Source organism: Asterias rubens, chromosome 17, assembly GCF_902459465.1.
Source record: "Asterias rubens chromosome 17, eAstRub1.3, whole genome shotgun sequence".
Taxonomy (NCBI): Eukaryota; Metazoa; Echinodermata; class Asteroidea; order Forcipulatida; family Asteriidae; genus Asterias; species Asterias rubens.
In genome coordinates, this window is record NC_047078.1 from 3,324,549 (window position 1) to 3,349,987 (window position 25,439).

Consider the following 25,439-nt stretch of genomic DNA (forward strand, 5'->3'; position numbering starts at 1 on the left):
TTGACTTCTCAGATTTGTTTTTCAATTTTTTTGGGGGGATCGATCAGAATGGCTTATGATCTGGGCCCAGTTTCATGGCTCTCCTTACAGCAACATTTTGCGCTGTGTGTGATCACCATTCTCAGAGCGTGACACTGTGCAGTCGCAAAATTTCTGCACTATATAGCTGTGTATTAGCGAAGAATGTAACATGGAGTCTGCACACACACAAGTAGAGGTCATTGCAACCTACTCCTAAGGCTGAAACAGGGTTACCCCCTTTACAGTCCATACGGATGTAGGCTTGGGTATCATCAGTCCGAAGCCTGGCCGGTACAGCAGAAAGCACTACCTCCCCAATTTTACGTAGCAAATGTCACGACCAGGAATCCAGTGCTCTTAAGTCTTAACCGCTCGGCCATGACACGCCAGACCCGTGAATTATGCTTGACAGTGTAAGCTTAAAATTCCCTGGTTCCGTAAGCAACAATTCTTTGCTCTTAGCTGATGGTAAGCAGAACCAGAACAGGGGCCAATTTCACAAAGCAATAAAATTCATCGCAAGACAAAATTTCAGTATCACCATAGTGATTTGTATTGTGACATTATGTTTGACTTAGCAACTGCGATTGATATGCAGTACAATTAATCTTAGGTCATTGTGAAATCGGCCCCAGGGCCCTGTTTGCAAAAAACTTACTGGCTTATTGCTGTGACATTTGTTAAAAGGTGAAAGCCTCCATACTGTCTGAACAGTGCTTGCGATGAACCTGTAGCAAGAAATTAAAAACATGAGAACAACTTAAAAAGCTGTGATTTGACAAGCTGCTTTCACCATAATAACAATAATAATAGTAACAATATAAATAAGTTCTTATTTCTTTATCACTTTATCAAAGCGCTCGGTATTTTTTCCTGCAAGGTATGCAGAGCTACTTTTTGAAGTATGAGACCTATTTCTCTATAGCATCGTGTTATGGTTTTACAGGCGCTGTGGCTCAATATGCAGCCTATCAAACCAGGAACACCGGGGCGAACTCCTTCTCTTTTTGATAAGTGCACCGGGTTCAGAAACAGGACCAAGGACTTTACATCCAATTCGAAGGATGAAGCATCATGGTTAAGTGTCTTGCTTAAGGACACATGTGTCACGACTGGGACTTGAACCCACATTCTGCTGATCAGAAACGCCAGAGCTTGAGTCCAGTGCTCTTACCTGCTAGGGCTAGGCCACGACACTTTAATACATTGTTCTTGCTGTCATTTATAGCAGTACAAAGAATTCTACATCCCCTGGCAGAATTCTGAATCCGCCGGCATAACATGGGATGGGTTGATGCGGTTGTTTGAGCTTGAACAGGATTTGAACCATGAACCCATATACACATTCTACTTACTGTCATTTATAGCAGCACACAGAATTCTGAATCCGCCGGCATAATATGGGATGGATTGATGGGTTGTTTGAGCTTGAACAGGATTTGAACCATGAACCCATATACACTTTCTACTTACTGTCATTTATAGCAGTAAACATAATTCTGAATCCCCCGGCATATGGGATGGGTTGATGGGTTGTTTGAGTATGGACAGGATTTGAACCATGAAGGCATATACACTTTCTACTTACAGTCATTTATAGCAGTACACAGAATTCTGAATCCCCCGGCATAATATGGGATGGGTTGATGTGGTTGTTTTAGCTTGGACAGGATCTGAACTACCCCGGTTGCTTTTGTATCACCTTCGTTGAACAGTCTCTCAGCTTCCAGCGCCGACGTTGCTAAGGACTCTGCTAAGCGAGCTGCAGCGATATACCCTAAGCAGTAAAATAAAAGCGATAAAAATTACAGTTCCAATAGCACCAGAAAATATGGGTAAAACCAAAATGATGATTCTTTAACCACGATGCAAATTTAACATCTATCAAATCGTTGCAGTACCCGCTGCTAAAACATTGGATTCGAACTGCCTCTAGCCACCGGGCAACCTCGGTGGTCTAGTTGGTATGACACTGCTCTAGAATTGCAAAGGTCGTGGGTTCGAATACCACCTGAGTAATATGCCTGTGATTTTTGTCCAAAGAACTCGGGAAAGTACCGAGTATACAGTGTTTACACACATCTATGTATGGATAAACCAAAATGAATAGAAACAAAAATATTTGCAGTTCCAATTGAAACAGGGCACAATTTCATTGAGCTGCTCAAGCACAAAAAGCAGCTACGCAAAACAAAATTATGTTTACTAGAATATGGTGACCAGCCAAAAGTGGTAGAGTTTACTGGTATCCTGCTCATTCAGTCTTTTTAAAGGCAGTGGACACTAGTCAAAGTACTGGTAATTACTCAAAATAATTATTAGTATAAAACATTACTTGGTAACGAGTAATGGGGAGCTGTTGATAGTATAAAACATTGTGAGAAACGGCTCCCTCTGTAACGTAGTTTTAGAGAAAGAAGTAATTTTCCACGAATTTGATTTTGAGACCTCAGGTTTAGAATATGAGGTATCGAAATCAAGCATACACAACTTCGTGTGACACGGGTGTTTTTTCTTTCATTATTATCTTGCAAATTCGACGACCAATTGAGCTCAAATAGGTTCGTTATTTTGTGCATATGTTGAGAATGAGATACACCAAGTGAGAGAAGACTGGTCTTTGACAATTACCAATAGTGTCCAGTGTCTTTACATGAATGAAAGAATATAACAATGTACAAACCTTTGACAGTCTTTTCTTGATTCTGGTCGATCTCTAGTATTTCTTGGTACGTCTTGACAGCAGTGTCGTATTCCTTCAGTCCAAGATATGCCTTCCCAAGATGTATTCTAGCCTTAACGTGGTTGGGTTCAAGCTGCAAGGCTGTATGGCAATCTTCCTTAGCTTCCTCAAAACGTGACAGTTTGTTGAGGGCCTGTAATACCCAAATAAAACAAAGGAAAAAAAAAATAAAAAAATTGCAAGATTAAAGGCACTGGGGTCGATTTCACAAAGAGTTAGGACTAGTCCTAACTTAGGACTAGTCCTAGGAGATATACAAATTGCATGGATAGTCCTAAGTTAGGACGAGTAACTGGTCCTAACTCGAGATAAGACTAGTCCTAACTCTTTTTGAAATCCACCCCTGGATACCTTTTGTAATTTTCAAAGACCAATTTCTCATTTGGTGTATCTCAACATGCATAAAATAAAAAAATCTGTGAGAATTTTGACTCAATTGGTCACCGAAATTGCGAAAGAATAATGGAAGAAAAAACACCCTTGTTGCTCAAGTTGTGTGCTTTTAGATGCCTTAAAATTTGAGACCTCAGCTGAGATCTGTTATTCAATTCAAAATAACCTTTCTCAAAAACTTAATTAGTTACTTCAGAGGGAGCTGTTTCTCATGTTTTAACAGCTCTCCATTGCTCGTTTCCAAGTTAGTTTTTATGCTAACAATTATTTTGGGTAATAACCGATAGTGTCCAGTCCCTTTAAATGAATTTTCCAGGACCTTTTAAATGTCCTAGCTGAGAATATTTGCAATAGCCTCAGTCAGTACTGTGTTTGTTTTGCTGTCCTCTCATACAAAATTCCTGCTACGAGTAGGTTATTTCGCCAGTTCCAATGGCTTGTTACAGGAATCAAATTAATACAGCACCCTTAGCAATAGACCCTTCCCATGAAATATGTAAATTGCACATAACGCGTGCACACTAAAATTTTGGTTGGCAAAAATAACATCACGCTGTTTTGTACACAGCTAATTGCTGCGTGCTCAGACGCGTTTGCGCGTCTGCTATGTAGTGCACAATAACTCTTAGGAGTTTGCCAACCAATAGGGTCTGTTCGCATGCGTGAGTGATAGAATATTTCATGGGAAGGGTCCATTGCTGTGGTGTCCTTTGATTTTTTTTTGCTGTGGTGCCCTTTGCAAGGTTTCCATACAAGCTTTCATTTTCCTCATAGAATGCCCCTCAAGAGAAAAATTGCTGTGCGTGCCCCCCCCTTCCCCCCCCCCCCCAAGAGCGAAGCTCTAGGCCTGTTGTTATATCAAGAGTCAATCATAGTGAAATTTTTGTGAGGGGGAAATTTATGCTATCGCGTTTTGATGGACACGTATCTGAGCTCGGCTTAGTGCACAACTCTATGGCATTCGCCAACCAAAAGGGTCTGTCTGCATGCATGAATGTAATTAGTGTGTTTCATGGGAGGACCCATTGCTGTGGAGTCTTTTGATTTTTTGCTGTGGTGCCCTTTGCAAGAGTTCCAGACAAATTTTCACTTCCTAATAAGGGAGAAAATCACTTTGCTCCTTCAAGAGCATGTTTAAGGACAGTTGTTATATAACAAGAGTCAACTGTTGTCAAATTTTTGAGAGGGCGAATTATTGTGTCGCCTTCTGACGTACAGACGTACCAAGGTTTCCACACAAATTTTCCTCATAGAAGTGCCTATTTCTCAAGGAAAGTGAAGTTCAAGGCCTGTTCTTATTACAAGAGTCAACTGTTGTGATTATTTTGTGAAGGAAAACTATTTGCTGTTGCCTTCTTGCATGTCTTATGGTTGAACGTACCTGAGCTCTGTTAGTATACAGTATTGTGAAATCTTTCGAGCGCTCCAGACCTTGTGTGTATAGCTCCACGGCTCGAAGGAAGTTGCCCATCTTGAATTTCTCATTTCCCTGATTCTTAAAGATGGTGGCCTCCTCTCTCCTCTTCTTGCGCTTCATAGCGCGCTCATTGGCGTCCGCTTCCATGGACCTCAAGAAACCATCTGGAAGGGGCAGGAGAATAACCTGCATGAACTTTGACATGAACTCTGACCTATGTATGACCTCCGACATTTTGCAACTGTCTTTGTCCCTTCCCATTTGATAATGAAACCAGAGCTCAATTTAATAGAGCTACATTACTTTTAAGCACACATGAAATAGTCACCACCCAAAAGCAGGATACACAGGACATGGAGGTAGAAATAGACACCTCCATGCAGAGGACATCACTTCATTCTTCCTACCGCTCCATTTCTGACACAATTTTACAGGAAACTGAGGCACTACATGTAAGAAACCACAGAAAGATTGTTCATCTGAGTAGTGATAAACTGTGGATAAGGCGCCCTCAGACCATTCAACCCCATGGGTTAAACATCCAAGACAGAAACGACTTATAATTTGTGTCTTTGCCTTAGATCTCCTTTTTTTACCGCAGTTAATCATAATGGGTTTTTTTCTAGGGCGCCATGCCTATCAATGATGACACTCCTCCCCCTTTTTTTAATCTGTCTCATTCACTAATTAATTACTTTTTGCTCCCTCTTTTCCCGTCATTGACCTTTTCTTTAGTGTTCCCCACCTCTTGTGGTCAATGGTTAAAACAGCCCCTTCACCTCATCACAACACCCCCCCCCCCCCTCTCCCTTGTCACTTCCCTCTTTTCGTAAACCCCCTGCTTTTTGTGAGTGCTTTCAATTGACTGCTTTCGTGGGTGTAGTGTTGTCATTAATTAGCCTTCGAGAAAGACTCTGCTAGGGTCCAAACTTCAGGCCACTAACTAGGGCCTATAGTTTTTTTCATCACACAAATGACGGATTAACAAACCTTGATCCAATGCAGGATTACTTCCTCCAGCAATGCCCTGTAAAATAGTCAGAGAAAGCGTTTCAAGTGATCAACTACAAGTACTAATTTTTAGTTTTTACCCATACACTGATATGTCTTTAATAGCACTGTATACTCAGTACTTTCCCGAGTCCTGTGAAAAAAACATCACAGGCATGTTACTCGGATGGGATTCGAACCCACGACCCTTGCAATTCTAGAGCAGTGTCTAACCAACTAGACTACCGACGTTGCCCGGCAGCTAGAGGCAGTTTGAATCCTATGCTTTGGCAAGGTAAAAAAACAAGTAAACAAGAAAACCACCTGATCAGAATCAAAAGCATGAATGTTTTAAGAAGCTAAATAAAAAGCAAACAATCTTACAAGTACAAGAAGTAAAAGAGCAACTATAAATATTATTATTAATAGTAAACTTGCGGGTACAACCATGGGTAAAAACTCTTTTGAGGGAGTGGTTTTTACCCATGGTTGTACCCGCACGTTTACTATTAATATTTATATTTATAGTTGCTCTTATTCTCCACACCATGCAAAGCTTCAAACACCATTTACAAGAAGTAATTTTTGAATGAGGCTAAGCCTAAAGGCCAAGTCACACAGGCCCCGATAACGATAATGAAAATGATAACGATAAAAGTGCACGCCCTCGATTGGTTGAAATGCTCCACGCAGAATACACCCACGCTCGTTCAACCAATCAAGGGCGTGGATTTGTATCGTTGTCGTTTTCGTTCTTGCTATCGGGGCCTGTGTGACTTGGCCTTAAAGGAGATTAAAGTCACCCAAGTACGTACTCCTCTTCATTTGTAAATAAAACTTTTAAGCATCCATTGAGAAGCCACTTGTGACATGGCCTAATAGCTGGGATACTGTAGCTCTTGTTCGTTTCACCCATGCATTGTTCATAGGCTCTCTGAATTATAAGAGAGTGAGCAAGTTCGGGTGGCGACAAGACTTGACTACACCGACTAGACTATTCATATAGCACAGTGAGATTGTCTATAATATCAAACCATGCACTGGAGCATGGTCGATACGGTCAATTCAAGAGCCACGTCACAGATTTTGGTCAAGTCTAGTCTAGTCGCTCACCCAAACTTGCTCAATGCAGCAAACTATCAAACTCTTGTGTCATGTTACAAGGGGGCACTTTGTCAATCAAGAAACAGCTCCACAATTTTCCCTTTTTAAAATATTTGTTATGGCACAATAGACCGATCCATTAAGCTCTGCCCCATTGCGTAATGACCAATCACAATGCAACGAATGTTCGACAAATAAGGTCAGACAATTAAGGTCCAACATGCCTGCGCGTATGCTTGGCGCGTGCGGCAGATTGTGCAGAAATGCATTGGAAAGGCTCTTGTATTCTTGCTCACACGTGCGTAGTGGGCAGAGCCTAAATGGATTGGTCTTTTGGTCACATCCCTTAGTTTGCCAGTTTCGCTTAGACCACAAACGTTTGGAAAATGAGGGATGGGATGCATTACAGGCCTGACATTTTATATTTGAAGGGCAAAGCCATTTTCGTTTTGCAAAGGGCACTTCCATTGACAAATCTTAAAGTCAACAGAAAACTTTTGATGGGGCACAAAGGCCAAGACCAGGGGCATAAAAACCATACATGTATATAAGCCTTTTTGAGGTATGGTGGACTAGATAGGAGTGTATACTGTTTGGTTTGGGTGCACAGTTTTACCCAAACCTTATAGTGTTGTAGTGTCCACCATCACAAAATAAAGCTTATCATGCTTGGCCTCCATGGCCTGCGTGTAACTCCAGGGCCCAATTTCATAAAGATCGTAAGCACAAACATTGCTTAGAAAGAAATATTTTCCTTGACAAAAACAGGATTACCCACCAAACTTATGTTTGTTGCATAAATTGCTTGTTTACCAAGTATTCAGCTGTTGTTTGCCTATCCTGAAAATCATGTGGAAATTTGGTTGGTAATCCTGTATTTATGAAAGAAGAAATTTCATGCTAAGCAAATTTTTGTGCTTAGCAGCTCTATGAAATTGGGACCAGGCCTGGCATTAGTCGCAACTGTCCTCACCTTAATAGCTGTCTCATCCTTAAAAGCTGCTTTGTTGATGACTGTACGGTCAACAGGGCTCTGCTGCTGCCGGCGGTTTGGTGAACTTCCTGGACCGGTGGAGGAACTACCCTCCTTCACTGCATCATGAGACTCGTCGCCTTTCACTACTGACTCTGTGTATGTATCATTCAAAGAAAATGAAAATATAAAAATAAGTAAAAGTTTTGCAATAACACTTGCAAATCACACTAAAGAAAACAAATAAATGTTTCAAGTTAAACATTGCAAAGTCACTGTCTTAAAACAAAATGCTCTCAAAGGCAACAGTTTGTGGCATGGCCACTGGCTAGCTGAGTGTTGAGTGTTAAAAAAAAACCTTGAATCTTAACTAATTTAAATAATTTGGGGTGCATACTAATTAATACCAAGTAACACAAACTGCAGACCAGATATGTAAATTTCTTAAGGATTAGGCCTCACACAGCTCCACAACTCACAAGACCCAAGATTGTGTCATATTTAGGAACTCTCACCATCACCACCAATCCCCACCGTGTTTTTTATCAGTTTGCTCCAACAGCGACTCTTAGCTCAGTCAGTAACACAATGGATATAACTTTCCGTATAAAATAAGTATAACTATGACATGATTCATTCATTTTTACAAAAAGGGATATTGAGGTTAATTATGAAAAATGTATTAATACTAATAGATACTATTTTATTTCATATCGAATGAGCCGATGTGTGCCTCCTGTGACAGTCACTGACCTGGATTTTGCGGATGATATCGCATTGGTGTCAAACACGATTGAGCAAGCCCAGGACCTGTTACTGTCAGTCGAGGAGGAGTGCCTGAAAATTGGCCTACAGCTGAACACAAAAAAAGACCAAGGTGATAGCTTACAACATCAGTGACCCTCCTGTCCACACGAGGGACGGCACAACTCTTCGTTTTGAATCTGACTTCAAATACCTTGGATCCTGGATCAACTCCAGTGAAAAAGACCTGAAGATACGAAAAGGACAGGCGTGGCCCGTGCTTCACAGCATGAAAAAGGTGTGGTCATCAACGCTGAGTGCCCGGCTGAAAAGATCACTATTTGTCGCAACAGTGGAGTCAGTGCTACTATACGGAGCTGAGACCTGGACCCTCACCACCAGTATGGAGAAGTCTCTGGATGGCTGCTATGACACCAGGATGCTGCGTATGGCCCTAAACATCCCCTGGCAGGACCACATTAGAAACTCCAACCTGTATGCTGGCTGGCCAAAGGCCACAGAGAAGATCCGTGAACGCCGACTCAAGCTCGCTGGGCACTGTGTCCGCCACTCGGAGCTTGCCGCTTGCCCAACCATCCTCTGGGAGCCCACCCAAGGCAAGGCCTCGCGTGGGAGAAGATGTCTCTCCTTTGTAGACACACTAAAACGAGACACCGGCTTGACCAGCGCTGAGGAACTTCGCTCCTGCATGCTGGACCGGAACATCTGGAGAAAAATCACTGGGCAGGCTCGAGCTTCTAGATGGCGCTCGACATGATGATGATGAATAAGTTAAAGGGAAAGTGGTGGCGCCATACGCAAACTTTTCTCACAAAATTAGTAACAATGTCAATTCTCTAAAGTACACACAGTTCAATAGTTCAAAAACATGTACACAGTACAGTGTCTACACAGATTACGTTTTAAAAACAAACCATTAGTAATGGCATTACAAATAGTAAATACAATTACATGGCACAGGAGGATCGACGAGTTGACCGTCCCTAGTACTAGTAGTAGCGTTGACAGATAGTAACTGACACAGTCCTGGTCAGACAGTTGTTATGTTAAGTTTGGTTGGGAAATCTTCCCAAAGTAAGAACAAGGTGTTGTAATATTAATGTTATGCCTACTACACATACATACCTAATTCGTCAATACGCCGTAAAAAATCTTCGAGATCTGGGTTACTAGTTTTTGATCCACCCGCCATGACAACGTAGTTACTCGATAGTTGACCAACCTCCCTTGTAAACAAACAAACATGCAGTACGCGTACGGCACGGTGTATCAGCGTGTATGTTCGTCTCGTCAGAAATCGACAAGTTGATGGATATAGCGCCCTCTCTTGAACTAGAAAAGTTATTCAAGCAAAGTGATCCCCGCGCATTATTGGAACTGCGCGAATAATAGTAATCAACAACACAGACGGGTCCGAGTTTCTACTTTGCGCTCAGAGCATCAACATTGCAAAATTACAATCAGTCCAAGGACACGAGTCCAAGGACACGAAGGACAGGAGGAGGTAATGATGAGGTATTTTTCAGCTTTTTCTTTTATAAAATTATATTTAAAAAGATGCTTTGTTATTTGCATTGGAGGAGTCCAACCTTACCTTGGCTAATAACTTAGATAGCACAGGTTGATGATAAGGGTATAAAATTAAGCACGCAGCGCTCTTGTTTGTAAAATTGTTGTATGATATTGAATTGATAATTTCAAAAATGAGCTTTTATTTTTGCAGTCGAGCTGGGGGGGGGGGGGGGGGGCCGGGCATGTTGGGAGGTGTTGGCTGGTCATCCCGCCCTCTAGTGCCCTCAACAAAGTCGCCCCCTGACCCTCTGACCGTCTAGTCTAGGTTCCAAGACCATTGGTGTTGCGTGGTCATCACACACAACCAACGTTCCGATTATGCACGGACGGCAAAAACTGAACACGCTTGTAATGAACGAACGCTAGCGGGCGCTCTGTTTCTCTGATTTTCGGATCTCACATGTCCTGTGCTCACCAAGGTCTAGGACATTTGCAAATTGAAGGCGTGGCCAGACTATGTAAATTACTTTTAATGTATGCAATATTCATATCACGTGACGAATTGAAGATGACTATTCAAACTTGGCCGAGTCAAAGGTCAATATGATCGGCGCTCTATTTTTAATAATCTTTTGCTCAAAGAGTAATTCCTTGGTCATTATAGGCCTATTAAAAGGAAAACAGTGAAATTTTAAGTATAGACTACCTATTCAGATTATGGATACGTGACGATTTGAAATCGTAAATAATGGTCAAAAATCGAACGTAAGATTAGCATTCAGAGAGTCCGTGTAACCATGGAGGAAGAAAATAGAAGGAGTCACAACGAAGGCACATCAAAGGTTTAATGTCTGCTGACGCTGTTCTAAAGCAGCAGGCGCGCACGCGCGCGCTGTTATCTTGCACTGTGCTGCAGAATGCACTGCGCCCAAAACTATTGCTTATCGCGCCCACGCACGCAGCGCTGCCTGTGAACAAACACATGCAGTTAAAAGATTGCCGTGCAGATAGCTGAAGCAAATAATAATAATAATCATCATAAACGGCATTTAAAGACGCCCTACTAAGTAAACTAAATCACAGCGCTTACATAATAATTAAGTACATGAAAAAATAAATATAATTAAAGGAAAAATGAAATGAAATGAAATGAAAGCCACCTGTAATGCAATAAATTGATTAATGTTGAAATAGATATGTTTCGATCATATTCTTGAAACAATTTGCGCTACAATGTTTTTTATTGCACAGCATTGCACACATTAGGGGGATTGAAATTATAAAAGCTAAACAATACGTCTTTGAATTTGTCAATTTGTTGGCTCCCGGAGATAACCGGAAATATCCTTAAAATAAGTTGCTAAAAAGATGTTATATTTAACGTAAGTCAGCTTCGGATTGGCCAAGATACGTTTAGGTTACGCTACAATATCAAAAACAACGCAGCCTCTGATTGGCTTCACCGGAAAGTCGGGGGAGATTTGCCGAAAAACAATAAAAAAGTTAAGACCCGTCGTTGCAAATAACCAAGACCATGGTGAGATCTAAATCAGAGAAACAGAGCGCCCGCTAGCGTTCGTTCATTACAAGCGTGTACAGTTTTTGCCGTGCATAATCGGAACGTTGGTTGTGTGTGACCGCGCAACACCAATGGTCTTGGAACCAAGACTACCCCCTGCCCTGACAAAGTCGCCCCCTGTTTTGACAATGTCGCCCACAGACTAGAGACAAAGTCATCCCAGACAATGTCCCCCTTAGTCTAGGCTACTACTACTACTAGCAAAGTCATCCCTGCCCTGACAAAGTAACCCGCTGACAAAGTACCCCCTGCCCTGACAAATACACCCCTGACAAAGTTGCCCCCTGACAAAGTCACTCCCTAAAAAAGTCGCCCCCCTGCCCTGACAAAGTTGCCCCCTGACAAAGTCTCCCCCTGACAAAGTCCGCCAGACAAAGTAACCCCCTTACAGAGTCACCCCCTGACAAAGTCACCCCTGCCCTGACAAAGTTTCCCCCAGACAAAGTCACCCCCAGACAATGTCGCCCCCCCCCCCCCCCCCTACCTAACAAAGTCGCCCCCTGCATGATGTTTTTATAGTGCAGGAAATAATGTAGGAAATATTATTGACTAATTTTGATTATTTAATTTGTTAGTTTTTTTATCTTTAAGCCCGAGTACAACTTTATAGCCTTTGCAATGTTTAAACTATCTACATGTACACTGCACCTACATGTACATGTACTGTACATGTAACAGAAAATTTTGTTTTTTAAGTTCATTTGTTTTCTTTCAACTTGTACTATAGATGCATTATGTTTTCTGTCTTTCAGCTAATTTGAGTTTGCCCGACAGACACCATGAGGTGCGAATATGGAGAAGATGGGGTGCTTCACTATGTCATTGAGGGGCTTTCATATGGAGATTTTGACAAGTGGGGTAAGTGTTTAAATTACCGCCATGGCGCTGTTAACTTAACAGGCCGATTTGAGCCGCGGTAACTTAACAAAGTTAAAGGAACACGTTGCCTTGGATCGGTCGAGTTGGTCTTTGAAAAGCGTTTGTAACCGTTTGTTATAAAATGCATAGATCGTTAGAAAGATGTTTTAAAGTAGAATACAATGATCCACACAAATTTGCCTCAAAATTGCACGGCCTTCCTTTTACTTTGCGAACTAACACGGTCGGCGTTTATGGGAGTTAAAAATTTGACTCCCATAAATCGTTGACAGTGTTAGTCGACGAGGTATTAAAAAGGAACACCACGCAATTTCGAGTGACATTGTGTGGATCATTATATTCTACTAATAAATAATAATAAATGCTTTTCAAAGATAAACTCGTCCGATCCAAGGCAACGTGTTCCTTAAACTTTTAACAGGGACGAGAAGTCCAATGTGAACGTACCACTCTAATAAAAAAACACACCCAAATCAATGTGACTGTGTAAGACCCAAGTACCAACTTCTGGGGCGCTGTACTCCTTTTTTTTTAAATGTCAAATTGAAAATAAGGAGTACACCACCCCCGCCAGTAACTGGGTCTAGATCAATGTAAACACAATTTAACCTTTAAAAACGTTAATTAATTAATTATAATACAATAAAAGCGAATGCTTCAAATTTTTCTCATTAAAATGTCATTCCTTTTCCTTGACAAGTTGTTTCTTTTCAGTAGTTACAGCAGCTCAATTGCCTTTTATTATAATCAAACAAACCACAAAAAACACAGCAATTATTACATGTTCAATGTCAGCAGCTAACACAGATGACCACCTTTTAAGAGCTGTTCCACCACAATTGTACAATTTGGTAGGGGTAAGGAGAAAAGTATGGGAGTGTACATATTGTTAGGGCATATGAAAAATTAAAATCGAGCTCCACTATTCCGCCAGTCGAAATACATGTAGTATTCCGCCTAGGCGGATTACTTTTCTGCCCAGGCCGGAACACTATTCCACCAGGGCAGAACAGAAATCCGCACGGGCAGAACAGAAATCCGCCCGAGTGGATTAACAGTGAAATGAGGATATCTGTTGGTATGTGTTTATATTTGTTTTGGTAATCCGCCCTGGCGGAATAATGGAGCCACATTTTTATGTCGGTATGTCCTAACTACACTTCCGTAGAAAAAAGTTAGAGCTCTGAAAGGGAAGATTTGCAGTGTTTTGAAGGTTTGCTAATTAATTTTATTACCCATTGATTTTACATCCAGGCAAAGTTAGCATATGGAAGCTGTCCAAGTTAGTTGAAGGAGCTCGTGTCTCAATGGGCTTGTACGACAAAGGTTTGCCGTCTCGGGAGCACAACCCGTCTGCGTTCTTCTTTCGTTCAAACTGGTTCAAGATTTACCCAGCCTTCTACTCGGTATTGAAGCGAGGTCGGTCCGTTAAAATCAACCTCCATGTCAGCCACATTGGAAAGACCTCATTGTGTACAGATACGAACATCGTAGATGTCTTGACCAATGAGCTTCTAGCTTCATCCAGTACTCACTCAGTGAGGGTTTTAAAAAAGACACGCAGACCGACCGCGATTACATCTGAAGTACGAGAGCTCGTGACCGTTATCCCATGCCGGGAAAAGAGACCAGTGTCTGGTCCACAGTTTCCCAAGCGACCTAATGTTTACTTCACACACAAGAGGACTGTTATGTCTGGTGATACGGACTTCAACCTGCACCTCAACCAGGCTGTAGTCATACGCTATTGTTTGGACTGTTGCACTATGGCCGTTGAAGATGGACTTTTGACTGGGTTTCCAGAAGGGACTAGTTTTGACGGGAAAGCAGAAGAGGTGTGGATCCGCTATATTAACGAGGCAGATGCTGGGCGGGAGGTTACAGTCAGCTGTTGGGCGGATGGAATTATCAAACATGTCATTTTGGTTGAGGTCAAATTAGAAGATCTCTTAGTCGCCCAATGTCAACTAAAATTTTACCCGGGAGAACAAAAATGCATGGCTGCTTCAAAACTGTAAATGACTATTTTGAATTTTTATTGTTATATTGGGACTTATTGATTTCCAGAACTTGAATTTCATCTTTAATTTCATTTTAATTTTGAAAAGGACACTTCCATTGGAAAATCTTTGGGAAACTTTTGAAGGGGCATCAAGGCAAAGTCAACGGAGGCCACGGCCTAAGTGAAATTTCAAGCCTGGATTAGAAACCTTTAAAAGTTTTCTTCTTTATATTGTGGGGTGACAAAGAAAAAACTACTAGAATGGGATATGAACCAGCGACCTCCCTGATTATCAGACTAACAACTGAGCTTTCTATACCTAATGTTAGCAGGCTCCTTTCTCGTCAGTACTTTTGTTCAGATGCGGGAGTCAGAAGCCATTCAACTTGTAACTGTCGTTCAACCAAGGATCACACCGACACATCACACAATCAGTGATTCAAGTGTTTTCGTGAGCAAGCGTATGTCGCCCTCTTGTGACAAGCGATGATCACCGCTTTTTCTGAGTATGACATCAACGTCCTTACTTTCCACTCTCTGTGCGACATCTAAGGACGTCATGAAGGGAACTGTCTCATCTTGCATGCCATGAAGTAGCCGGATTGGGCAGTGTACCGCTAGGCTATCATATTTCAAGCAACGCCAATACTTCTTGTTAATGAAATCTTTCGGTGTAATGTTCGTCCCGTCAGAAGTAACCTGGTAGCAAAAATAAGAGTATGCTCAGCTGATCTAACAAAAGACATCAAAAACAATTATGATCATAGGCCTTGGGCACTTTATCTAAACTTTTCCCGGTAACTTTGGGAAAAGTTTTCCCGGAGCTGATTTGTTATCCCTCAACAAAATATTGTGCATTCTGTATAAGCTTCAGGAAAAGTTTACAGGAAAGTTCTATGGGCCATTTGTTTAAATGTTGGTTAAAGGCAGTGGACACTAAGCTTGGGCGATATCACGATATTATCGAATATCGCGATATTAATTTGGAAACGATTTCGATATCGGATGGATTTGGTTTTAATCGAAATATCGATATATCGCGATATATCGCGATTATCGCGATATATCGTGATATCGATTAAATATCGCGATGCATTTGCTAGCTGAGACATCTTCCACCCCATAGGTTTGGAGTAAAACCAGAAGAATAGGTCATTAGAACACCTCTCTTATGCTATAACTGTCTCTTCTACAACTTTCACTTGGAGTTTGAAGACTGATGATGTCAGATTTTGTATCACTACAAAAACTGGGTGTTCGGAAAGAAGTAATGATTGCTTGTAAACATCGATGAGTGAATATACACAACAATGTACATGACACAGTTTACAGTTAGTGTTGTAGCATCATTTTTTGAAACTTGTTAGCAGCGGGCGCGAAAATGTAATCATTAGGTTTAAACTGGAAAAACGTAGTTTTCAATATTGACAAACTGAATCCATGTCTAACAGTTGCTCTATAGTGACCACAAAAGTAAAAATTATGGCTTTGTCATATTTGTTCCTTAAACCGTTGGAGCCGCAAGACAAGGTCAAATTGGGATCATTTGAGAGGGACATTTAATATGCTTTCAAAGACCTTTGCGATGATGTAGTGTATACATTGTATTGTGTTCTGGAGTTATGGATGATTTTATTGTTCAAGTCACGTCTTCATATTTAGGTTCAAGTATATGGAGGTTCAACAAAAATGCAGGCATTTCTGTTGTATGGAGGCATTTCTGCTTTTTTTTTTCTTCAATGTAATGTGTTTTCTTTTTTCAAAAACAGTTTGTACAAAATTCCGTACCTTTTTTCCTTTTACTGTTGGGCTTTTGTATACGTTATAAACAATTATACATAAGTCTGTTGTTGTATATAAGTCTTTTCACATGTAAAAAAATCACCCAGGGTTTAAAGATATTGTACTCTTTCGAATCATATAATAATATTGTCATCATTTATAACAAATTCTTAAAGATTGTTCAGTTTGTTTGTTCTTTAAAGAATATGTTGAAATAAAGACTTGTATACAAGTAAAATAATTGCAGAAATTGTTTCTGACTGAAGTTTTACTATAAAGTTAGATTTACTCACTGCGACTGCTCCCAAAGTTCTCGTATTTTATATATTTTGCCCATGGAAAAAGAAAATTCAAACGGGGGAACAAAACTAATATAAATGTCAGTTGTTTGCAAACAATAACAAATGAATTCACAGGCATACTCCTTTTATTTTCATAACATAAGTTCGCTCCTACCTCAAAAACTCGCCAAACTTAGATAAATCTCATCGAACAATAAACTTCCCCCTAACATAAAATTTACATTAACTTGCTATTTTCACCAATAACTGCAAATTCACTAACACGAATTACCTAAAAATTTAAATACACTGTAACTCAACTTTTGTCAATGTAAATGAGTTGTCATTCATTTCCACAAATTCTGCGAAAACTCGCAAGATGTTTACAATTTTTCTTTCAAAACTTTTCACCGTAAGAGGTCGCTGTTACAGAAAACAACTTCACACTTCTGGCGGCAGATAACAACACGTCCATGTGCAGTGGCTACATCGTTCTTTACGGGGTATAGACCATGTGACCCTTATTTACAAAAGAGTGACCTTGTACATTCCAGGGCAATTACTGGCAGGCAAGATACTGCATGGGACATATGAGAAATTTTACATTTTGTATCATAATTTCCACATAAATTCAATGGCTATTAAAATGAGAGCTGAACTAGTTGTGAGATGTGCCCCTTTCCTTCATATCCAAAGTTGATGACAATCGGACAGTGCAATCTCCATAAAATGAAAGATTTAAAGTATTTTCCCATTGAGCCGTGTACAAATCCTGCCTGCAGGAAGTCCAGGTTCTGTGGCTCTTTTGTAAACATGTGATGTCACAGGTAACATGGTCTATACCAGTTGCAAGCAATGAAGGAAAGACAGTAACCTTTTCAATTTACACACACACACACACCCACATACATAGAGCTAAACAACAAACCGCAAAGTTCGATGAACTGTGACAAGACCTGGCTTGTCGCGTGTATGTATACACGTAGCATGCAGTCAAAACCTTGAGTGCACACGCAAGTGGCGCAATACAGTGAGGGAACTGTACAGACTTTATCGCCGATTGAACTAAAAACGGCACTTTGCACGTTAATATAACTTCGTTATGCAACGGCCGATTTTGTTCAACTTTCACAATTAGGCTTTTATAGTCGTTATCTATTTAAAAAAAATTCAACATGAAGTTTGCTCAAAAGAAATTTGAAATAGAACTTATTTATTTTTTTAACTCGTCGTCGTAACAAACTGTAACATTTTTATGACGTCATTAATGTAATAATTTCAAAGGTCATGAATTACACTTCATTTCATACACTAAAACCATGTCCAAACTCTGTTTCATATTGACTACACAGCTTAAATTGTGACTTTTTAAGCATTTTTAGCTTCAACGTCCGGTTTGAACCGGAAGACAAGGTCAAATTGGGGTCATCTCTGTGAGACATTTAATTATTTTTCAAAGACCTTTCCGATGAGGTATAGATTGTAAAAATCCATTGTGTACTTCAGGAGTTATGATTTTTTTAATTATTAAACTTTGATTTAATGTAATTCGACACCAGATGACGTCATGATGACGTCATTGTTCAAGTGCCGTCTTCAAGTTAAGGTTCAAGTATGTGCCAAGTTTCAAGGTTCAATTCAATTTCAATCTTGAGTTATCTTTTGGATATAAGTTCCCGGGAAGAAGAAGAAGTAAAAGTAAAAAAAAAAAAACTCGAACAATAAGAGGTTTTCGGCTGATGGCCGAACACCTAATTAATCGCGATTATATCGAATATTGCGATATATTGCCGGCGATATATCGTGAATAAAATAAATCGATATCGCCCAAGCTTAGTGGACACTATTGGTAATTATTCAAAATAATTATTAACATAAAACCTTTCTTGGTGACGCGTAATGGGGAGAGGTTGACGGTATAAAACATTGTGGGAAACGGCTCCCTCTGAAGTGCCATAGTTTTCGAGAAAGAATTAATTTTCCATGAATTTGATTTCGAGAGTTGAGGTCTCGAAATCAACCATCTAAACGTACACAACTTCGTGTGACAAGGGTGTTTAGTTCTTTCATTATTATCTCGCAAGTTTGTTGACCGATTGAGCTCAAATTTTCACAGGTTTGCTATTTTATGCATATGTAGAGATACACCAACTGTGAAGGCTAGTCTTTGACAATAACCAATAGTGTCCACTGCCTTTAAACCGCACGGACTAAGACTGCTTTCTACTGGGAACAAGCAGTTGTTCCCAAATGGTTCCGGGAAAAACCTTTCCACAAGTTGTCTGGGAAAAGTTTTGATAAGGTAAAGGTGCCCTATTAAAAAGTGAAATTAACTCATTTGAGCTGATTGTGAAATTTTGACATTAGCAGACCGTGTATTTTCATGTATCTGTTGTGTCAGATAATGGTTTTAATTTCTTGGGTGTCAAATCTTGTATAGCACAGCAATCCCCTTTACAATTGGCTACTTGAAATCATCAACTTTGTTCAGTGTTAAAAAATTTTAAATTTTAAATTTGGTTTGTTAATAATTACTATCATATTTTTATACAAATTCAAGAATTTTGTGTATAAAAAAAAGAATTTAAAGAGATCTGATAAAGAAAAATACAGTCTTCGTCCGAGTTGTTTTCTTGATTTTGATATGCGTGAGACTTGCAAAGTATAATCACTACTGGCACAAATCCGCCATGTGTGTAGAGTCTCGACTTCATGCTTCCATTGTACGGTATTTTTTGTATGTTTTTTACACTACGGTGACAATACAGAGTTACTGTGTCCAAAATTTGTTGGCTCTACACGCAAATGCAGGGCCCAATTTCATGGCTCTGCTTACCGTAAGAACAGAATCGACGCTTACGAAAGCAGGGAATTCTGTGCGGGGAATTTTGGCTTTTGCGCATGCGTACTCCACCATACTTGGCATTCTACGCTTTCAAGGCTAGCACAGAAATTCGGCGCTTGCATGTAAGCGGGGAATCGTGATCGTAAGCGCAGAATTTGACAGTAAGCAGGGCCATGAAATTGGGCCCAGGTCTGGAATTTTATCTTTGGGACATGTTGAAAGGGCAAAGCCATTTTCATTTCGCAAGGGACACTTGCATAGGGAAATCTCAAAGTCAATGGGAAACTTTTGAAGGGCACCAAGGTCAAGACCAGGGGCCACGGAGGTCAAGACCAGGGGCCACGGAGGTCAAGACCAGGGGCCACGCACGGAGTGCGTGTATTTCCAGGCCTGAAATGGATGACACTTTAAAGGGTGAATTTATAACATTTTGCTGGATAAAATCATTCCATGTTTCTGGACCTAATCCTATTCAGCTGTAAGCAGAAAATGCTAAGCAACAAGTTACTGAGGCACCAGTTGCAATAATGCAAAGTCCACGAAAATTTGGCTGGTAACTAGTTTCTGTTCAGCAAAATCTGTCCATGGAAGTTTTTATGCTTACAGGCTACATTAAACTACACCAGTTGCAATAACAAATAATGAAAACTTCATGGAATTTTGCCTTGTGACCAGTTTCTATTAAGCAAGATTTTTCTGTGCTAAGTTTTTATGCTGACAGGCTTTATGAAATTAGGCCCTGCTCACCTGCTTCTTACTGAGGTCGCTGTCGTTGAGTTGTTTTGTAAAGTTGACAGCCGTTGCCAGCCCGATTAAAGCCTGTATTCTCTTTGGTCTTTCAAGAGCCAGCAATAGCATCAACGCCCCACCCATGCTGGACCCAACAAGAATCTGCATAGAAAATAATCCAGTTACTTAAAATTAATACTGAAGAGCCTCAACATTTCTTTGCGTTTGATTACCTTCCCTGGATCGACCCCGGTCTAGCTTCGTCGTCATTCCAGAGGCCCCACCCATGCTGGACCCAACAAGAATCTGCATAGAAAATAATCCAGTTACTTAAAATTAATACTGAAGAGCCTCAACATTTCTTTGCGTTCGATTACCTTCCCTGGGTCGACCCCGGTCTAGCTTCGTCGTCATTCCAGAGGCTTATCCGGGTCAGCCCCCAGTGCCCTGCTTGTGGAGTGAGTCACTTGGAGCTGACCCCACCAGATGCATGACGTCACACCAAGAGAGGGTGAATGATAGTTCGATTAGCTCATGGCAGGGGCTCATCCGAGCGAACACTGTGGGGTCGGGGAAGCTAATCGAACGCACCCTTAATGATTAATACTCAATATTTGAAAGTACCGTAAGTGATACTAAGACCTGCAGGTGTTTTGTTAAATCGCACTGGTTGGCAGGGACGGCCGAATGTTAGCACACTGAACAGAAATGCATACTATGATAATGTGCAGTAGCGTAACCAATCCAAACATTTCCATCCGAGGGGGAGTGGGGGATGTGTGGGTCAAGGGCCCTACTTATTTTTATGGGTTTTATTTATTTATTTATTTTTTGGGGGGTGGGGCTTTTCAAGAGGGGGGCAAGAGCACAATTTGGGTGGGAGGGACTATCATTTTTGTGCATTTTTTCTATCTCATTGAAGTGGGAGGCAAGATTCTGAACACGGTACTACAATCCCTCCCCCCTCCTCCTATGGTTACGCCACTGTACCTTACCTTTCATGAAATACCTGGGGACCTGATGTAAGCTGATCGAGGACTGCTAACGCATCCCATCGCCAGACATCAAAAGCGTCAATACCAGGCTTAAGGCTGCCCTTGGATGCACCACATCCCTGGTAGTCAAACCTAAATACATCAAGATACATTTTTATTTGTAAGTACATTTCATCTCCAGGAATTTGTTATACAGTACCTTGGACCAATATCAAAGACCTGGTTTTAGCACAAGTTATGTTTACAAGATAAGAATTATGCTAATCAGAATAAGGTTATTATAAGCAAATGTTGCATAATTATATACACACCATCTGAAACTTGTTTCCTGCTCAGTTTTGGCTTGGCTGAAATTCCTGCTCTTTGAATTGGGCCCTCTTGTTAACCAGCAAATCATTTACTTGTTACATGTATGTACATGTAAAAGCACACCTCGTTTTCACCAAAAAACATCAACTATTACAAGAAGTACAATGTCTTCCAATTAAATTGCATACCGCGTCCAAGTTAAATCTCACTTTCAAAGCTCTTCATGGCCTATTTCCTCTCTATATTAACTGATTTTCTCCATAATGGCCATGTTCGTCCTCTTCTTTCTCAGCTGGGCCCAATTTCATAGAGCTGCTAAGCACAAAAAAATTGCTTAGCATGAAATATCTTCCTTGATAAAAACAGGATTACCAACCAAATTTAGTCCACATGATTTTCAGGACAAGCAAACAACAGCTGAATACCAGTAACAAGCAATATGCAACAAATGGAATTTTAATTGGTAGTCCTGTTTTCATCAAAGAAGAAATTTCATGCTAAGCAAATTTGTGTGCTTAGCAGCTCTGAAGTTGGGCCCAGGTCAATCCCTACTGACGCACACTACCTATTCCACAAAAAGTAACTTTACCTCATGTACGCTAGGCCTGCTTTTGTACAGAATCTCTCCAGAGCTACCGCCTTGCCACCATTCATATTCGACATGAAGCCTGGCAAGAATAATACTCCTGGTGTGTTTCCATTAGTTTGTCTGTAAACAAGGAGAACAGAAGCTTGGAGAAGCGGCGAAATATTATTTGAGGGATTGGTAAGGTTTTAGCCAGAATTTGGTATTAAGCGTTTCAAATTTGTCGGGACTTTAAAAACTTGGTGCCCACTGACTTTTAGGACATCCTACCGGACTATCCATCACATCGCGTATTCTTAGATATGACTCTCTGACACTTGTAAGTGACAGATAAAAACAGGGTGTCCAAAAGACACTTCTAAAACTATAGATTCATTCCGCTATCGTCTCCATTAAGACGTTAGCGGAACGAACCTCATAGTTCTAGAAGTATCCAAAAAGACACCCCTGGCTAACACACATGGTGATTGGGGTCTCACATCTCACAATTTTTTTCTTTTTTTTCCTATTTTTTTTTTACGCAAGTCGCCAGACAACACAAGGCCTGAGGCCACTCTAAGGTGTGGGCTACAATTATTTTTTCCAGAGGCCGTTGCCACCTACTCCTAGGGCTGAAACAGGGTTACCCCCTTTCACAGTCCATACGGAATCTGTAGGATATAGGCTTGGGTATCATCCGTCCGAAGCCTGGCCATTAGAGAAGAAAGCACTGCCTCCAAAACTTTACGGAGCAAGTAAAATCTGCTGCTGTCCTAATGGGGGTGGGTTGCAATTCTACATGTATGTGTGGTCCCACTGGTCAGTGTTCTAGGGTGCTTATATTTTTGTATAGGGGGCATACATCATCCACCCCAACCTGTAAGCCACTGTGTTGCCCCCATCTCTACAGAGGTGTTGTACATTTGGCATGCATGTAGGGCTACTTCCTCCACTGATACTACAAGTACTAGTATCTGTTGGCCTTCTGTCTGCCGTGGTTGAAGCCTTCATTGTGTGTTGACCTGAGACTGGTGACATCCTTCTCTGGACTGCTAAACCTTTACTTTTATTCCTGCAGAGGTGTAACGCACTCTTCATCTGCGTGAAAAACAAGAAAAGTAAATGATGCTCATCTGTGTTATTAATTTTTATTGGTACTTAACAATTAAAGGGAAGGTACACCTTTGGTAATTACTTAAAACAAATATTAACTTACAAACTGACTTGGTAACGAGCATTGGAGAGCTGTTGATCATTGTTGATAGTATACAACATTGTGGGAAAAAACTCCCTCTGAAGTAATGTAGTTTTTGAGAAAGAGGTATTTTCTCACTAAAATAATAAAAGACTTACTACTCCAGCTAGAAGTCTTTTATTCCTATCTGAAAGCACACAAATTCGTCCAATAAGGGTGTTTTTCTTTCATAATTTTCTCGCAACTTTGATGACCGATTGAGCCCAAATTTTCACAGGCTTGTTATTTTATGCTTATGATGGGATACGCCTAGTGGAAACACTGGTCTTTGACAATTACTAAACGTGTACAGTGCCTTTAAGTAAAACTACTGAAAAAAGTACAATTCATCATGTTCATCGGCTTTACTTATTAGGAATAGTCTACCGATGTACAACTTCAAGTTAAAATTGTATGGGCCTGGCTGGAGGCGAAGCATTTCAAAACACATTTGTAACTTAGTGGATTTCTTGGTCAGGCGTGTTAACGGAAAAGTTTCCGTATGGTGCCACCATACCATTTTCATTCCATATGAAATAATATAGTATCTAATTTACCTCAATGAGATATACTTTTTTGTAAAAATTAGTGAAAAAGTGGTGGCGCCATACCATACGGAATGTTATCCGGATTTTCTTAATCAACGTACAAAAGAGGAACATAAAACGTCTTTACTTTTAAAGTTAAACTTATATTTGTTTGACTTTGATTGCCTTTTTTGTGTTTTGTTTTCCTTCTTCTGGTAATTAAAATATATGAGTTATTACACAATTTATTTAAATTATTATTTTAAAATTGTTTTTAACGACGGACCCTTCCTCTCAATTTCCGGGTATTTTGGTTGATATTCTCTGTTTAGTTTGACCTTCAGCAGACAGACAGACAGAGTGATGCAATAGTTTCATTATTGATTGTTGTCACGATTCATGTTAAGACTCAAGTCAAAGTCAAAATGTCATTGTTTGTTGTCAAGATTTTTAACATTTCTATTTTTTATGAATCTCTGTATTTTAAACTCAATTGAGCTTGTCTGGATAACTTTCCGTATGGCACCACCACTTTTTCACTCATTTTTACAAAAAGGGATATATCAATCAGGTAAATTAGATACTATATTATTTCATTTCGAATGAAAAAGTGGTGGCGCCATACGGAAACTTTTCCCTAAATGATGTAACTTACTTTGAAAAGTTCAGAGTTTACGGGAACTTACAGTCAACACAAAATACAAAAGTTTTTTTTTGCAGGTTGAAACATCACAACACCATGATCTTGATTGAGTGGATCGAAGTTATGCGCTAAATAGCGCCACCAATTGTTGATAGTTGGACATTGAATGCTTTGAATTATTATTCGCTCGGTCCCGAGGTCCCGCCGCGGCGCGCCGCCCGCCAGCCTTTTATGATAGGGCCGGAATTTCATAAAGCCTGTAAGCACAGAAACTTGATAAGCAAAGAAAAGTGTTGTTCAACATGATAAACACGTTACCAGCCAAAACTACTGTTGCAACTGGTGCCCCAGTCAATGTTTGCTTAGCAAAGCTTAGCAAAAATTGCTAAGCATTATTTTCTGCAGCTAAGTTACGAGGCCCAGCCCTCCAAGGCTACTTGTTTTTCATAACCATTGATGTCATCATACAATGATTTCATTTGATAAACGTGCAGTGACGAGACGTTAGCTCATCTGAGTTTTGGTTGGTCTGATCTGAGTAGGAGGCTGACGAACATCACCTCGGACCACGTCACCCGGGGACCAACCAAAACGCAAAGCTTACTTTTGGACGTCGTCTGTGTATTATATAGAGTACCATGTAGGATTTAAATGCGTGCGTACCTCTCCATGTGATGGTGAGGTGACAACAAAAATAATGTGAGTGTGAACTCCGTCCGGGCATGGTCCGGGCGAGCTGATCGAAGTTTGACGTCATGAGATGTTCAGGCTCCCCGAGCCTCGAAGTGTGCGACGTCAGGATATTCAGCTAGCTCGGGTCCCATAATATCTGAAAGTGGGGTTCGCACCTCCGAAACTGGGACCTGTACCATCATTCGGGGGGGGGGGGGGGAGGACCATGGCCAAAAATAATGATTCCGCATTGAGATTATGCGTATAGGCACTGTTGTCGATAATACTTACATTTGAAATTGAAATTAACTTTAAATTATTTTTGTATTTCAAATGTTGTCCTTCTTTCCTCTCTTTAGGCCTATTGTGAACGTTTTCTTCTTCATAGAGCCTAGGTCAAATTAAACATACAGTCAAAGGGCGCAGCAGGTGGAACGCAAAAAGGCCGAGTGTCTGATGCCATCACCCCCCCCCCCTCC

The 25,439-nt window shown here is 40.6% G+C and overlaps 3 protein-coding genes across 4 annotated transcripts in view; 1 reads left to right on the plus strand and 2 right to left on the minus strand.

Annotated features, from left to right (window-relative positions):
• The window catches only part of LOC117301313 (tetratricopeptide repeat protein 12-like), a 34,658-nt gene extending 25,042 nt beyond the window's left edge, over window positions 1-9,616 (minus strand). For both annotated transcript variants that reach the window (XR_004520284.1, XM_033785208.1), the window contains exons 1-7: window positions 9,532-9,616; window positions 7,642-7,796; window positions 5,565-5,601; window positions 4,539-4,738; window positions 2,705-2,897; window positions 1,610-1,798; window positions 680-749 (exon numbers count right to left, since the gene is read on the minus strand). Coding sequence is in view for 1 of the 2 variants with exons in the window: in XM_033785208.1 (XP_033641099.1) it covers window positions 680-749; window positions 1,610-1,798; window positions 2,705-2,897; window positions 4,539-4,738; window positions 5,565-5,601; window positions 7,642-7,796; window positions 9,532-9,598 (911 nt within the window). In the remaining variant the exon portion in view is untranslated. The remainder of the gene's footprint in view (window positions 1-679; window positions 750-1,609; window positions 1,799-2,704; window positions 2,898-4,538; window positions 4,739-5,564; window positions 5,602-7,641; window positions 7,797-9,531) is intronic.
• A 210-nt stretch (window positions 9,617-9,826) lies between these two features.
• LOC117301500 lies at window positions 9,827-14,416 on the plus strand. The gene is made up of 3 exons (XM_033785521.1): window positions 9,827-9,921; window positions 12,250-12,355; window positions 13,631-14,416. The coding sequence occupies exons 2-3, from the start codon at window positions 12,277-12,279 to the stop codon at window positions 14,392-14,394; spliced, it is 843 nt and encodes a 280-aa protein (XP_033641412.1). The 5' UTR covers window positions 9,827-9,921; window positions 12,250-12,276; the 3' UTR covers window positions 14,395-14,416.
• Window positions 14,417-14,777: 361 nt separating this feature from the next.
• LOC117301499 (mycophenolic acid acyl-glucuronide esterase, mitochondrial-like) lies at window positions 14,778-24,394 on the minus strand. Its single transcript, XM_033785520.1, has 6 exons — window positions 24,301-24,394; window positions 22,762-22,982; window positions 21,909-22,028; window positions 21,025-21,142; window positions 20,034-20,177; window positions 14,778-15,077 (listed from the first exon to the last, which is right to left on the minus strand). Exons 2-6 carry the CDS (start codon window positions 22,980-22,982, stop codon window positions 14,802-14,804), a joined length of 879 nt encoding a protein of 292 aa, XP_033641411.1. The 5' UTR covers window positions 24,301-24,394; the 3' UTR covers window positions 14,778-14,801.
• Between the last annotated feature and the right edge of the window lie 1,045 nt (window positions 24,395-25,439).

Excerpts from the sequence above, each read along its gene's own strand:
- LOC117301500 (XM_033785521.1), top strand. The coding sequence starts at position 12,277 with ATGAGGTGCGAATATGGAGAAGATGGGGTGCTTCACTATGTCATTGAG. Across the intron at positions 12,356-13,630 it reads TGGAGATTTTGACAAGTGGG|GCAAAGTTAGCATATGGAAG; the intron begins GTAAGTGTTTAA and ends TTTTACATCCAG.
- LOC117301499 (XM_033785520.1), bottom strand. The coding sequence starts at position 22,982 with ATGAAGAGTGCGTTACACCTCTGCAGGAATAAAAGTAAAGGTTTAGCA. Across the intron at positions 21,143-21,908 it reads GCAGGCCTAGCGTACATGAG|GTTTGACTACCAGGGATGTG; the intron begins GTAAAGTTACTT and ends TGATGTATTTAG. Across the intron at positions 15,078-20,033 it reads GCGACCTCAGTAAGAAGCAG|GTTACTTCTGACGGGACGAA; the intron begins GTGAGCAGGGCC and ends TTTTGCTACCAG.